Source organism: Parus major, chromosome Z (assembly GCF_001522545.3).
Source record: "Parus major isolate Abel chromosome Z, Parus_major1.1, whole genome shotgun sequence".
NCBI lineage: Eukaryota > Metazoa > Chordata > Aves > Passeriformes > Paridae > Parus > Parus major.
Genome location: NC_031799.1, coordinates 63,830,953 through 63,847,105, shown reverse-complemented (window position 1 = coordinate 63,847,105; position 16,153 = coordinate 63,830,953). Strand labels below are relative to the sequence as shown.

General features: G+C 37.6%; 1 protein-coding gene and 1 long non-coding RNA gene across 4 annotated transcripts in view; one reads left to right on the top strand and one right to left on the bottom strand.

The window, feature by feature from the left end:
- Nucleotides 1-1,166, bottom strand: part of PTAR1 (protein prenyltransferase alpha subunit repeat containing 1) — a 29,427-nt gene extending 28,261 nt beyond the window's left edge. For both annotated transcript variants that reach the window (XM_015615147.3, XM_015615149.3), the window contains exon 1: nucleotides 1,056-1,166. In XM_015615147.3, coding sequence (XP_015470633.1) covers nucleotides 1,056-1,141 — 86 coding nt within the window. In that variant the 5' untranslated portion in view covers nucleotides 1,142-1,166. The remainder of the gene's footprint in view (nucleotides 1-1,055) is intronic.
- Nucleotides 1,167-1,211: 45 nt separating this feature from the next.
- Nucleotides 1,212-3,790, top strand: LOC117243709. Of its 2 annotated transcripts, none has more exons than XR_004495534.1 (2): nucleotides 1,212-1,298; nucleotides 1,716-3,790. It is a non-coding gene; the product is annotated as an uncharacterized LOC117243709 (long non-coding RNA). The 2 variants fall into 2 exon arrangements; XR_004495533.1 differs by having other exon boundaries at nucleotides 1,218-1,553.
- The last annotated feature ends 12,363 nt before the right edge of the window (nucleotides 3,791-16,153 follow it).

The following is a 16,153-nucleotide window of genomic DNA, read 5'->3' as shown; positions in this document are numbered from 1 at the left end:
TCACTTTCTGGAACAGATTAATAGGCCGCCACCTCAGAGACTGCAGAGTTTCCAGCAGACACAAATACACCTCACCTAAATTAGGAAGTTGTTATTAATTATGTGCTACCTTATTTGCCATAACCAACATGAAGTTGCATATAGTTCCCTAGTTTGTGTCTTAAAGGCTGGAGAAATATAATCTAGGAAACAGAATTATGTGAGGCACTTAAAACAGGGTCTCAAGGCTGTTCAAAAACACTGAAAAATAAAACAGGCCATCTGCCCCGCAGATTGCTGGTTAAATCTTATTGTCACAAGATAACAAGTACTGTTGTTTGCATTTTCATAGCCATTCTGTCTTCTGCAAAACAACACATAACGAAAAGCACTACCACTTCTACCAACAGACAGGGATTTGAAGGTGGCATTCACCACACTGACCTGTTTGTCCAAAAGCGCAATTCGGGAGGTTTCTATACTAAAGTTTGTTCCTACCAATGCCAGAGCTCTGCTCCAGGCAAACACAGAACCCGCTGTCTCCTGCGGGGCTCGGCACGGCGGGCCCACCCACCGGGAAGGCTCAGCCCCATCCCGGCTGTGCGACGAGTTTAACACTGCCAAACATCGAGTTCAGAGAGAGGTCACTTAGCAACTTTTCTTTGAAAACATATCCTTCGCTTACAGACTGCGGAGCCCCCGCTGGTTTCCATGACTCGGTACGTGTTACCGGCGGGGCTGTTGTGGCCGCCGGGCTGCGGCCGCAGCCGCACGGATCTCCAGCGGCTCAGGTTCCCGGAGCGAGTCCAGAAGCCGCGGAGGCAGGAGAGCACCGAGGACAGAGACACAGCGCCCAGCCCCAACGGGGTGCCACCGCAGCCGCCCGGAGCCGGCCCCCCCGCTCGGAGGAGACCCGGCTGGTCCCCGCGGCAGCTCATGGCGTGACCTTGGGCTCGGCCCCGGCCCCAGCGCGGCCCCGCGGGACCCGCACCCCGCCCGCCGGCGGCCGCGGAGCGCCCTCGGGCCTCAGGACGGGCAGCGCTTCCTCCGCGCCGCTCGGCCGCGGCTACACTCACATGTGTGGGTTCCGCTGGAAGGCGTTGCGGATGTCCTTCACGACCCGCTGCACCAGCACCGCCACCTCCTCCGGCGACTCGGCCATGTTCCCGCAGGCGGCGGCGGCGGGAGCGCTTCCGGGGCAGCGCGGGCGGGCGGGCGGGCGCGGGGCGGCGCCGGGCGGGAGCGGCGCCCGGTAATTCACACGTGATTTTATCTCCCCGTTTGTCGTGTCAGGAGTCGCCATAGGCCACCTTTAAAGGGTAGGCCTCTGGTAGCTTTAAAAGATAGGCATTGTGTGTATAGCTTCTCCCAAGAAATATGGGAGCGCTTATTGTCAAGGCTGAGTGTGAAGAGGCGATTATAATTCTGGACTGTAACTTACGTATTTACTTGTCATTAGAAATTACTGTGTTTACAAAGCATTAACCGCGCGTAGGTGATTTGTCTCTAGTTTAAAAGCTTGCAGTGTCGTCATCATCTGCTTCATCATTACCTTTCCTCCCCCGAAAGGCTTGGTAGGCCCTTCCATATATTCTCTGTAAAAATTAAAAGTAATAATAAAATGGCATACGGGACATTTTGTGGGGCCTTCTTCATAGCTCATATTTTAAGTGTGAAAATTTAGACTAAATAATGCTCGCTTCAGGTAATTGTATTATATGTCTGTGCTGTTCTAGGTTTTCATTCACTGTGAAACGTATAGACATTGTTTTTATGATGTGTGGCTAAAATTATTGAAGCAAACTGATACATTCTGGATGTCAAATAAGAGAAAATACGAGGAAAGGTGTTGCAACACTTGGTGAGTAGCGGGAGATATTTTTAGCTGAAAAATACAAACTGCTTTTTCAAAATGGCTTAGATAGCTGTGTTCAGCATAACCCTGAATTTTTCATTTATTTTTATTTGCCCTGTTGAAAAGGACTAAATCAGTTTTATGTAATGGATAGTTTATATTTTCGGGCTTATTGCCGTCTCACTTTGTCCTGTGCAATTTGCTTGTGTATGGGTTTGAGTCACATTTGTGAAAAGCAGCCAATTGAAGTTCAGTCTGGGAATACAGTGACTGAAATAGTTCTAGCTATGAGGTTGGTTTGGGTTGGGATTTTGTTGTTGTAGTTCTTTTAAGAGGTTTTGGTGAATTAGACCTAAATGAAACATCTTTAAGATGTCATTAGTCATGACAAAAGGCTCTGTGGATTAAGAATCCAATTTTTGTGTTTGTGGTGGGTTGGAGTTTTGGTGGTCTTTTTAGTTTTAGTATTGGGTACAAGTGAAAATCAATCATAACAATGCAAAGTTCTTAAAGTACTGAAAATTAATGTAAAACTATTAATTTAATGTACTTAAAAGTTGCAAAAGTAGTTATTTTGAATTGTGCGATCAAGTGGTAATATATTGTCTATGACCTCATGCATACCTTTTGAAGTGGACTGAATATTAAATTGCTATTCTTACTTAAATGTCATAATAGAAGGTATTTAAATTGTACATCTTAGCAATTATATACATTGTCAAAGGTTGTAAGGTGGGCATTGGTGTTAATATTGTACATGATACTTTATAGTAGCTTTTGGGAGTGATATCGAATTGTCAGCCAAAAATGCTTACTTACGGTAATTTTGGGGTAATTTCTTTCAGAAAATACTCTTTTGTTAGATTTCACATAGGGTATAAACTGTTAAAAATACACTGTAATTAAATAGTCAAGAATTACCTCTCTATTACATACAGAAATTTTCCTGAGTGGTCCATTCCTGTGTCATCTGGGGCAGTCTCAAAAGTATTGGAAACATTTTGCTTGAGGATTTCTTCTCTCATGGGTACAGAATAATGTGTCCCTCTAACGATCTAAAGTGACATAAAAAAATCCTAGTGCATTAAACTTGCCTTAACAAATGCCTAGAAGGTTAAAATATTGCAATTTAGGCATGAAATGTGATTGTTGATTTCTTCGTGGCCACCTTTGCAAAAAATAACCTTGGCTTGTTTCTGTGCCTCCCAACCATTTTATTTTGTTAGAGATTTATGGACAAGTCCAACTGAGTTTAATGCAATTGATTTCAGTATTATACTTTTTGTGAAAACGCCTCAGAGCTGGTACTAGTTGTCCCCCCACTTTGTGAGGGTGGAAACAAATGCACAGGGAACATCATTCTTAAGCGATTTCCCATGGCCTAATATTTTTCTAAGCATATCACATTGCATAGCCAACACAAGGGAAAGTGCATCACCACTGCCCTCGCTTTTCTATTTATTACAAAGACTGCTTGAAAATTTGACAGCCATGGTGCAGATGCAGGTGGTCGCAGCACATTTTTTCCATGTAATGAAAAGCATGAATCTTCAGATTTTTCAGTGATGGTTCTTTAACATCAGAGAATGTGGTGTCTCATCTTTCTTTTAAAGTCCAGGAAGCAAATAGAGGGAATGCTCCACGCTCTTCCCCAGCTCCATTGCTCTTCTCTGGACACACTCCAGCCCCACAGTGCCCTTCCTGAATTGAGGGGCCCAGAACTGGGCACAGGACTTGAGGTGTGGCCTCACCAGTACAGGGAGAGCTGACTTCTCTTGGTACTTGTCCTGCAACTCAGTGGTGTTCAGACAGGGTCAGGGACTTCTGGTTTGCTCCAAGGAAGCTCCAGGTTAAAATTAAAAAATTGTCTGTTGTTGTTGCATCAAAATGTAATATTCTAATATAACTGTTTTACTGCAATAAATTATGTTTTACAATAAAGGTTTCTTACCACTGTAGGGAGTGTGGTGTGGCTTTGTTCATTATGCTGCCAATAAGCATCAGTCAGCTTGTGGAAACAGCCTCATTGACAGACAGTCAAGCATGGTTCTCCAATGGATGAAAGATAAAAGGGATGGAAACACACCTCACTCTAAAATATGCTGAATTTCTTTTTGGACAAAACATTTCTGAGAAACACTCCATATGCTTTACACTTTGGGTATAATGGGCATCATTTGTGGATATAATTTTGTCTGTGTTTCTCAAAATCCTTCACTTCTTATTTAGAAAAAAATGCAGTTGAGGTGCCAAGAAGAAATAATCTCGCACACACTGAAGTATATGTTCTCTTGAATGGAAAATATGTTAAATTAATAAAAATTTCTACTTTTCTTAAGAAACAAATTTTTTAATACCACAAACATGTTCCTGACATGTTAACTTCTTTCAAATTTTTTCTTAAAAACAAACAATGTTCATTTTAAATAAGACCTGTGTGTGACAGGGAGAAGTTCCAGTAGTATTTTTATATTTATGATATCAAATGGTTGAATACAGAGCCTGAAGAGCAAGATGGTTTTTAAACAGCAGTTTTTGGTCATATGCACTCAAATCAGCAAATTGTACATAATCAATTATTTTGTCTGACACCTAATTTTTCCTCTTTTTTTCTCTTCTAAAAAGTAATTTATTGTAATTTTATTGAAATCTCTCTGAAAGGAAAAACAACTGGTTTAAATGCTAGATGCACACTACCAGTCCAATGTTAGCTAAGACAATGTTGATATTTCTTTAGAGTTTCCATATCAGCAACCCCATGTTGAAAGTCTCCTCCTATATAAATGTGGTTTCAGCATGATTTTCCTTACAATAATCAAGGCGTGATTCAGAGAAGTAATAAATACGACTATTTCATTTTCCTTTCTATTGTAGCAGAGTGTGGGATGATTGTTTTTGTAAATGAGCATATTTTGTGTCACGTTTAGAATACCTCTCATGTTTGTTCTTACTGCTAAATGCCACCTTAGACTACTTTTGAGAATGCTTTCTCATTTTCCAGTGAAGGATGAAGTTCAGTCTCAAGAGTCTTTTCCTTATATGTAAGAGATCTGGTTTTATATAAAATACCATTGTTTTTGATTTACAATAAGAATGCTAGAGAATGAAATTTTGTAACCACCTAATTTCCTTTTGGTATATATTTACGTTTTCTAACTCATTTTTCTTCACAGAGGTCTTGCAATAGAAAGGAGTAACAATTTTTTTAAGCCCTCCCTCCCTTCCTCTTCTCGGTCTGAGATTGAAACTTTTTAAAATATATTGGCTTGATAAAAGGAAACAATTTTGTTTAAGGCTAGTGCATGCAACCCTTAATTATTTAAGTCAAGCTCGATAATGAAAAAACACTTAAAATCAGCGGAAGGGAGTTAACAGCTCTGAAGTCTTCCAATCCTGCAAAACTCAGTTCTGGTACCTGTAGCTTAATGTGCTCTATTACATTATGCACATTTTAACATGGATTGCTAAAGAGAATCAAGCACTTGTATGTTCCTCCATTCTGTAAGTGATCAAAACACATTTTCAATTAAGATGATGGCAATATATATGTGTAGCCAGAAGTCTCATCTTTCTTTTAAAGTCCAGGAAGCAAATAGAGGGAATCCCAGAATATGTTTGTGGTTTCAGTATCTGCAGATGCTCATACAGTTTTAATCTTTCAGTAATATTTTTGTGGAGTTGTTGATGACTCACATTCTGAATGTAACTTATTAAGATAAAGTATCCTGGAGGTGGTTAATAGGAGAAGGCCGTTGTTGATCTGGAGAAGGTTTAAAGGGCTGCTAGGAAGGAACTCTTCTATGTGCCCATTAATGTAGGTAAAGACTTATAATAGTTCTGGAAATGTGCTACAGCTGCATACATCTCAGCTAGTTTTTTTGCTATTCAGTTTTGTATTAGTGTAGTGATCAGGAAAATTTACCTTTTTATTCTTTAATGCACAAAATACTGTGTGTCAGAAGGAAGGTTTTTTTGCTTTGAAGGGGAGGCATAGATCTTACCATCTCTCAAGTGTAATGAGATACCATTAGGTTATTATATGAATTAGAGGTGGTAGCAGAGAGGGTTGGAAAATAGTCTTAAAAATAGTACTGTTTTTTAGCCTTTATATTGTAATTGGAGAATGTCTTGCTGTGGCTTTCCAAAAATGTGACTTGTACTTTTTAAAATCTTTCTCCTTGCCATGTCTTGGCACCAAGAGGCTGATCTCAAAAGATTAGGACATAAATGAGTTTCTTTTGAATTATTTAATACAAGAAAGTACAGAAGAAGCAGGGAACTGTGCCACCTCATTTATTATAGCTCAGACATTGAAGTGCACACATCTGTGAAGTCTCCATGTAGCTTTAACGAATGAAATATTCATCTTCATGTTCTTTAGGTTTAGTTTATTCAGCCAACATAACATTTAAATGAGCATTTTCCATTGAGATATGCAAATTTAATTAAAGTAGGTAGCTTTTCATCTTTATATATAACATACATATAACGGTATAACAGACTAAAGATACATTCACTCTGTGAATTATCTTTTTTGTGTGTGTACAGAAAACAAGGTTTTTCAAATCTAGCAGGCATGGCTGTGTATTTTCTGGGTCAGATCTGTTGTCTCACTAAGGCAAAATGGGGAATAGGTCTGTATCATTCCATGCTGGTTAGCTATACTGCTCTGCTTCTACTGGAGAGAAATACAATCCTGTTATGCTAAACAAAAGTATTCATATAGGAATCATTCTCCAAGGAAATGTAGTCAGCTGGGCTGCAGTTTCCAAGACAACAACACCCTGAGACTACCTCTGGGGGTTTTTTTGAGTTACTTGGTGGATCTCCTCAGATCAGTGAATTGATGTATCAGGTAAAAGCTGGTACAGTTCTATTAGACATATTTTTAATAATGAAACAAAAGTAGTTCAGCAGCCTAAGTCTGAAGTAAAACATACTTTGATTCATTATCTATACCTATGCATTTTACATTTTTTGCTGGGTAACTTTAGATAAACTAGCTGTCGTTTTTATTCAGTTGACTACAAAGGTGTGTTATGTAATGTTATGTAATGATGTTCTTATTTTTAGAAGCATTCATATATCTGAAATACAATAATTCAAAAGTGTCAGGCTTCCACATTTTCTAATGTGTTTTCTGTGAAAAGCAAAGATTGAAGAGCATTTTTAGAATAGAATAAGAAGAGACTACAAGTTCAATCAGGTATGTGTGGGACTTCCTAACCCTTCCCCCAGCTTGTCTTCACAAACCCTGTTCCATTAATACTCACATGGATGCAAATTAAATTCATCTACTTATGAGAATATGTCCTAAGCCATCTTTTATTTTGAAGTCATATAACTTACTGTGTTTGGGTTTGCTTACGTTTATCTTTTATTTGCTATGTTTATCTGACTTAAAGCAGTCACACAGATTAGTAATATAGTAAATATGAAGGATTTTAGTAGACCTGCAGTAGGTGTGAGAGGCTTCCAAAGTGACAGATTCCATGTTGCACTGAACCTGTGTAACAAATATAAAACACAGCTACTGCTACATAATGTGGAAAGCCTTCCACACATTAAAAAACAGTACTGCAAATGTTTGCTTAAAATACTGAACAAGACTTAAAACCGCTCCTTAGCAACACTGTCATTCTTTACAGAAGACAAGTGTTTAAACCAAAAAATTATGGAATTATGTTATTCTTACTCAGACTTACTGACCTGACATGCATACTGTCACTTTATTTAATTAATACAATGGTTCTCCATGGCAAAACTTCTTATGAAACACCTTCCTGTTCCTGAGTGCTACGAAAATGTGCTAGGAATATGTAAGTGGTGGTAAAGAGTACTGGGGGTGCCCTCCGATTTTGTTTCATCATTAATTGAGATGAAGTCACTGTTTTTGTCTTTGTAGAGTTGACAAAGCCCCATTTCAGATTTAAGTATCTGACTCATAGAAAAAGCACTTAACACTCATTGCAGAAAGGAGAGATTAGAAGTTTCTCAAGTTGAAACAGAGGACAGAGATAGCAAATGGATTTCTGATGTGTAGTATTTCCTGCATTCCTTTTGTGTTAAATCGCAGGAATACACCGCCATTTCTAAATGCAAAAACGAACAAAACAGGTAGCTGTGTTCTGCTGGAACAGCAGTTTAGTGTAGTTGTAGAAAACTTTATAAAAAGATTTATATTAGAGTTTAACCTCAATTTTCACACCTTTTCAAACTGGGGGCTTAACTGCCTTACGAGATTGTGTTTCTGGGGTAACTCCTCACTGCTTACTTTGAGCAGCAACTGCTCAAGGCTTCCTTGTGACAAGAAAGGTACTAAACGACATTTTTTTTTGTAGTCTGAAGAAAAAAGAGATTAAAAATTAGAAGGCTTTTATGATTAAAAAAAAACCCTTGCACTTCGCATATTTTGTTTTAATGTCCCGAATTCGGCTACAGCTGCTGAAAAAAGTTTGGATGGGAAGGCAGGAAGGACTAACAGGATCAGCACGGGAGCGGGTCCCGGAGCCCGGCCGGGGCCAGCAGGGGGCGCGGTGACACCTTATCCTGGTGCTTTGGGGATGGATGGATGGATGGATGGATGGATGGATGGATGGATGGATGGATGGATGGATGGATGGATGGATGGATGGATGGATGTCACACCAGCAGCGCTGCTCTTCACACATCCCAGGATTCTCTTGGTGAGGCTTTCTGCCACAAGGGCAGACTGATGGCCCATGGTCAGCTTGATGTCTGCTGGGACCCCCAAGTGCTTTCTGTGAAGCTGCTACGCAGTCAGGCAGTCTCCAGAATGTTCTGGTGTCAGGGGCTGTTCACATGCAGGATTTCTCATTGAACTTCATGAGATTTCTGTCAGCCTACTGCTCTAGCATTCTTTGTGAAGAATATATTGATTTTTTCAGAAAAGGTGATAAAATTAAAAAAATTAATTCAAGAGATAAAAGTTACAGCATTTTCCATAAAAAAATTCCACCAGATTTTGTGAAATGGTTCACTGTGCCTGATGATAATGGTGGGAGTTTTCTTCTGCTTCCTTGCAGACTTGAATCATCACTTATCAAGCTTACCTTTCTCAGCCTATTATCATTGTGTAATGTAAGGAAATTATATTTAAGACTTCTAGAAGTCCACACTAATGGAATGAGGACTTCATGTGTTATTTCTGGTACCACAATGAGCATTTATCTCTGTGTGTGGTAGAGAACTCTGAACTTCATCTCTGAAATAATAATTTGTAGCATGATGAACTAGAACAGCCCCCAGAAGAAGCCCCCATTTTTCAGATGTCTGAAAGATTTAGGATTTTTAGGATTTTTCCCTGGTCAATCTAGACCTTTAATCCCTGACCTAAAGCCATGCTGATGGAGAGGTCCTGATGGGGAAGAAAATCCATACGGTCTGAAAATATGTATAGCACTATATGATACAAATATGGTTAAAGTGTAATCTGTGTCTTTCAATTAAAAAGCTTTCTCTATATATGGAGAAGTTGAGAGGAGTAACTGTTGGAAAACAACTATTTAAATAGTAAATGAGTTAATGCATGCTGAAGATGGTACTGCTTAATTTGTTTTGCAGATTTTTATACCATTTTTTGGTTGTGGAAAGCAAGAGGAGCAATATTTTGTGACAGATTTGTGCTATTAAGTCTTCAGCAACAACCTTCCCTGAATGCAGGAAGCACTATGAATTTCTAAAAAATTGCTGTAAAACTGTTTGATTCATATCAGTTTTCTTTCATTAATTGTTTACTATTTAAATATTCTTTCATAACAGATGGAGTGCAGTAAGTCTGGAATCTCAAACTACCAATTGACTGATTTTCAGGAAACTGACAGAATGTCTTTTACACTCTGTAGCTGTTTTCTCAGACTGTTATCCAGATCACTTTAAAATTACAATTTTACTTTTTATTATTTCAGGTAAAGAACATTACAGATCTGTATGGTGTAGTCATATCGGAGGAAAAGGTTTGAGAAGATTCTAACAAACTTCAACACAGTGTATTTCAGAATTGCTTTCTATTCTGCTCTTGATTGTAAGTATGTCAAGTTTGCCTTCCAGGACTGGAAATAAAACAGTAAAAGGATGTTTACTTCCAAACTGATTCCCCCAGATATTTATTCTAGAAAAGAATAGGTGGCTTGTAGAAAGGCTGTTTAAATGAAAACCCAGATGCCAGAGGACACAGTGTAGCTAGCAGAGGGAGGGCCTGTGTATGTATTTTTCTCCTTTTTTGAGGAGTAAAATAAAAATTTTCTTATTTTACTCCTCTGATCTTTAGTTGCAAATATAGCTGAGGATAGCCAAACTCCACAACTGGATGTCAGCCATCAGGTGCTCTGGTGCAACTCTTGACAGAGATGACTTAATACTTCATATTGCATTTTAGAAATAAAGGTGTGATTTTTCTTCTTTGTCCTCCTGTTTTGTAATTTTTCAGTAGGAAAATGTTGGAGGACAGTTTTCAGTCATCTCTGGAAATGCACTTAAAGTACAGGACTTCAAAAAAGGCTGACAGGGTTGAAAACATGCAGGCTGTTGCATATTCTTGGATAAAGCAGTTCACTCTGGTGAACTGGTGGTGGTCAATATGTGTTAGTGCCACTTGAAAAAGAATTTTACTCTAACTAAGAATAAGAACTTGTCCTCAATAATATTCCAGAGTCACTGTTCCTCTTACTATACCCATTTCTCTGACCCATATAAGCATTATAGCTATCCACATTTTTTGATTTTCAGCCTTTCTTGTAAATCTCTTTCCATAATTTCAAGGGTAGGAGCTGAACTGAGGAGTTGAATAAGTTCATATCACTGTTAAAATACCAAATCAGTTTAAGATTGCTTTGACATTTTTATTATATTTAGACCATCAAGTTAAATTTGAGGGATGTATATCTGATACGAGTATTGAAAGCTATATCTTAAAACTATTCTGGCATATTGACAGAGTGTCTTCAAATGCCTTACAAGTAATTTCACTGAAGCCATCAGAGATAAAATGCTTCTTATTAAATGAGAATCTGCAGACACAGCAGTTGTTCTTATGTTTACAAAATCCCATGCTGTTGTTAATTTGAAGGTGATCAAACTTGAACATCATGATAATTAGAAAACTTCAGAAAACTGTAGAAAATACAAAATCTGTCTCTGTTACCTAAATGGACCATTACCTAAATGGATACCCAAGTCTGGTGTATGCATTACTACATCCAGCTTTAAAGGCCAGCGAGGACATGTCTTCTAATGATTCTCCAGCTCCAGGCAGCCACAATTCTTGGCTTATTAGGAAAGAATTTTCAAAGTGCATTTTTCTGAAATGATGTAGTCTTGATTTTTCTTCTTTTATTTTTCCATTATTTGGTTTATTGGGGTTTTTTGTTTTGTTTTTTAATTTTTTTTACAGCTGTAGTCAGTATAACATCATAAAACCAGATGTGTTACGAAAGCCAGATAATTTTGTCTTTTTTTTTTCCACTGTCTCATCTCAGAACCAAATGGAGATTGTTGAGTCAAGGTGATAAACAGTAAAATAATTCTCATCTGGTCCCCAGCAAAAGGAATCTTCTCAGAACTTTTTTGAAAGGTATTTTCTCAGTGTTTTTAGTGGTTTTAATGTACAGATGGCTTAAGCTCTTTAATTCTGTGGAATTAAAATAACTATAATCCCCCATCCCTGCAACTGCCCACTCTGAGTTAGAATTTGTAGGTCTTATTTTGGGACACAGGACCAAGCACTGACCACTCTGAGTTACAAATTGTAGGTTTTATTGGGGGATTTTCATATTAAAAATTTACTGTGCTATTCATTATTTGGTTTCTTTCCTTGCAATTGAAAACTCAAAGGAGGTAAATTATTCTGTCATTAATAATAAGGTAGAACCTATTTTTTTAATATAGGTCTGGAGATGTGAAAGTACTACAAATTCTTTTTGTTTTCATTGCAATTCTTTGTATGTGAAGCCACCATGTAGCAATGCACCCATGAAAACTTGAGAGCTCTAAATATGATTGTGTCAAGTCACTGTAGCATTCCCAAATATTGCTTAAGTTTCCACAAAAACAGTGTAACATTTGAAATAGAACATTTTTAATTGTTCCTCCCCCAGGATATTTTCTGTCCAGTTACTATCAAATACTCCGTGTATTAAATATTTGCTTCCATTGTGTATCAACCTAGAAAAACCCAGAGTAACATTTAATTTTAAACATCTTTATTAGTATTCATTTGTTTGGGATTTCCTATAGTTCAATTAGTCACAGTGGCAGTCATATTTAGTCAATCTGTGTATGGCATATGTCTTTCCCATGGTATTTTCTGTGTTTTAGATGCAGCCCAGTTATTAAAATTATTTGTTTCTGGGGAGAAAAACCCAGCAACGCACACCATAATAGATGGAACATCTTTTACTTCATCCTTATTTACTTGCATAATTCTTTTGCAGTTTTTGTGAATGAGGAAAACTAGTAGTGTTTGAACTCTCCATTAAGTTTAATAGAACAAAAAGAGGTCACGATAAGGTGTGTAAATAGCTTCTGTTGATGAAGTCACGGAGTCTAAACAAAACATTTAGAAAATTTTGCATCTATTGGTCTATAATACCCAGTTGTAGGCTAAAATAAGTTTAGGTAAACCAACATGGAGAAATATTCAACTGTTGTATACCACCAGGTGCTTTTCAGAAGAGACTATCATCTTAGGAAACCAAGGAATGTTAACTGTCAGGGCTATATCCTGCTTCTCTGATAATTTTGTTCTGTTTAAACTGGTTAAAGTCTTTTACTGTTTTGCAAACAGTATAGAAAAAGAGAAAGTGCAAGTGTAAAGGTGAGTCTGCATCATGCCTATTGTGTATGTCAAGTACATGATAGGCACCTAATCCCGTGGGAGCATCCTAGTAACAAAACTACTACTGATAGTGACAAATCAAACACACCAGGAGAGCTAGCTGGTATTTTTGTTTCTGTAAACTATTCTCTTGCAAAAAGATGAATAAGAGCCAGGTCTCACGTACTCTTTGCTTAGCAGCGACACAGAGCAACAGGAAAAAAGAACATAACTAATCAGAAAATTACTACCTGCTTAACCCTTACTTAGCAGTTTGATTTCAATACGAGTTGGCTCAAAAGGCCAAGATATCTGAAGGGTTTTAGTTCTGGTTCTACTTTTTCCATTGAAATCAATCACTATCCAATAAATCATTGAATCACAGAATATGCTCTGTTGAAAGGGGCCTATCAGGATCATTGAGTCCATCTCCTGGCCCTGCACAGGATACCCCAAGAGTCTCACCCAGTGCCCGAGATCATTGTCCAAATGATTTTCAAACTCTTATCAGGCTTGCTGCTGTGATCATTTCCCTGGGGAACCAGGTCCCTTTCCACAGTGGAGCTTTCCAGCTTCCTGTTCCCAGTCTATGCACACAACCAGGATTGCCCTGTTCAAGGCTAAACCCTAAGACTTCTACAGGATCAGGCGTAAGTTGTGACAAGTGCTTTTGAAAATCTTACATGTTAATTTCAGCAATTCATAGCTGAAGAGTGTCATAGCTGCAAAACAGCGTATGTAAGGAACAAATTGCTCTTTTAATGATAATATTGTTTTAGCCGTTGTGATCTAAGGATAGATTGGAGACAAAATATATTAGTTAGACCAGGTAATTCAGCAGAAATAGATACAAAAACTGTTAAGCATGTGAGCACTTTCTTGAGATAATTTTACTAATAGAAGATTTAGAAGAATGGAAGCTAACTTGTGGGGGATTACATAATAGATTAGGGTGTCAAAAGAAAGTTTTCAGGCACATGAAGTCTAATAAAGAAGTAACAAATTCCTGGCTAAAATAATTTAGAACAGCACTTGGGATCTGCTTTCAGTATCTACTAGGCCTTCTGGGGCAGGTAACTATGGATTTAAATGGTGAAATTTGATAATTATATTCACCAGCTGGACAGATTTCAGTGAAAAAGTTTAAACAAAAAGAAACAGAGAAGTCAGCAGAGGTTTGGGAAAGACTAAAATAATAAGTTCAGTCTTTTCTGCATTGGTGTATTTTGTTTTAGCAGAAGTGTGAATTTTGTTTACAGGTTTGTCTTCCTGTATTGCCTTTGTTGAAAATCAAGACATAAAGATAGAATGCTCCTTTTGAGAAAATATTGCACCAGATTAGCATATAATTTTCTCAGTCTTCCTCTAGTCAATGAAGTTCCTAAAGATACTGTAGTTGAAAATTTGTTATCATTGTTACACCATAGGTTTAATTTCTCTTTCTTGTAGAGCTCAATTACATCTGAATATTCTTGCCAGACTATCAGTTTATTGCTCTTCAAATTACTGTTTTATTAACGACAATTAAATCACTCATGGTACAAGCTAGTATGATAAATTAGTATGTAACATATAAAAATTAAGCAATGTTAAAGCTGATAAATTATTGTAATGATTAGTTAAAGATTTTCATTGAATTTCCTGAAATATTTCTTATTTTAATCTAGTGAAAACTGTAAATTATTTAGTTTCTTAATCGTCTTCTGGTCAAAAAGGTTTCTATATAGGCAATTAATATTGCCATGAAAATAAATTCATTTGTTGTTATCATATAGCATGTTTTTCTAGAGTTTAGCTGTGTACTGACCACTCCTGTCCTCTGTAATTTGACAAACAAAGCACAAAATTATGATAGGTTGATTTAAAAAGTTTTTTCCAACCTAAATAGTTCTATGCATTGTTCAGATACGTGCCTTCTACTCTGATCTACCTCTCCAGTAGTCAAAGTATGTCACTGACATCAAAAGTGGTGCAAAATTTGTAGAATGGGGATTGCTAGAGCTCTGTGTCCAGCAGCAGATGCCATATGAGTTTTTTGATGGGCAAAACCACGGGCACAGCGGGACATTCTTACGTTGTGCATAGAGCACAATAACTTAACTTGCTGAAAAGTTTATATGCATATTCCTAAGGAATGCACAGTACCATTTTTGCTGTTGTTTGTGGCAGTACAACTCAAATGTAAGGCTTTTTTAGTGTGCTGCAATACATGGTGTTGTGTTCTACCTTGGGTATATAAAAGAACAAGCATTTGGTGATAACCACGTTAAGCTTCCCACAGTCTAAAAAAACCCCAACCAACCAACCAACCAAAAAACTATATTTCCTGTTGTGATATTTATCTGGGAGGTCTGCTGTACCAAATAAATCAGTGGTTGCAGGGGCTGTCTCTTACATACACAGTGTTAGTGTGGTCCTCTCAGACTTTGAGGCATTTTCTGCTAGATACACATTGTTCTAATTATGCTCACTTCTTTCTCCAAGACACTGCTTTCCAATGCACCTCAGAACGGAATCCTGGTGTTGACTTTAGCTGTTGCTGTGAGAGAATAATAACTGTGCCTTGATTTTTCATTTTAGTGATGGAGAAATTAAAAAAAATAAATTAAGTGCCATTTGGACACTAAAAAGTAAAAATTCAGTTTACTATTGTCAGCATTTAAAATTTTCAGTACTTATGCTGACCTCTCACACTCTTCTTGCTTTCCTTCTTCTTGCCCTGCCCCAAATGTGCAGATATTTAAAAGGAAAAATATAAAAGAAAACCTACATTTGACTGTAAATTTTCAGTGATTCCACAATGAATTCAAAGTGATTTTGTGTTTCAGCTGACAAAAAGTCAAAAGAGCATAGTTATTGTAGAGGCGTTTGAAGAAAGAATTTTTAAATAAGACCAAATAAGTGCAAAAAGGAAGTGGATTGCTAAAATTTGTAAGTTTTCTTTAATTAAAATGTAACTTTTTGTCTTCCTATATACAAGCAATGACAACACACCCACATCCTAGCTGTAGTTTTTAGTTCTCACTAAAGAAATTCCACTGTAGAAACAAGTTCTCATAATCTCTCTTGACACTTATTTTACTCTTGTGCTAATTAACATGAGGTGTTGGAAGCATTTCTACAGAATTAGGAAGCAGTAATTGCATTTCAGCTAATCTGAGCGCAGTTAAGATGACACAAACCAAGCTTCAAGCTAGAACTGTTCTTGTTTCTCTGTTCCTTACTCTTTGCAATTAGCAGAGAAGGACTTTTATCCCTGGCCATCCGTAAGTCCTGGTTATACTGACAGCCCATGGAAGATCAGTTCTTCCAGAAGATATTTAGTCAGAAGGAATGTCTCTAAGATTTCTCCATGTCCATTCTCCCCATTCTGTTCTGTTTCACTGGACTCTTCCTGTTTCACATTTCATCAGTAACTGCAACTAAAATATTTATGGCAATGGCACATAAAACAAAGCACCCATGTAGGAGGTGAGTAGGTATCA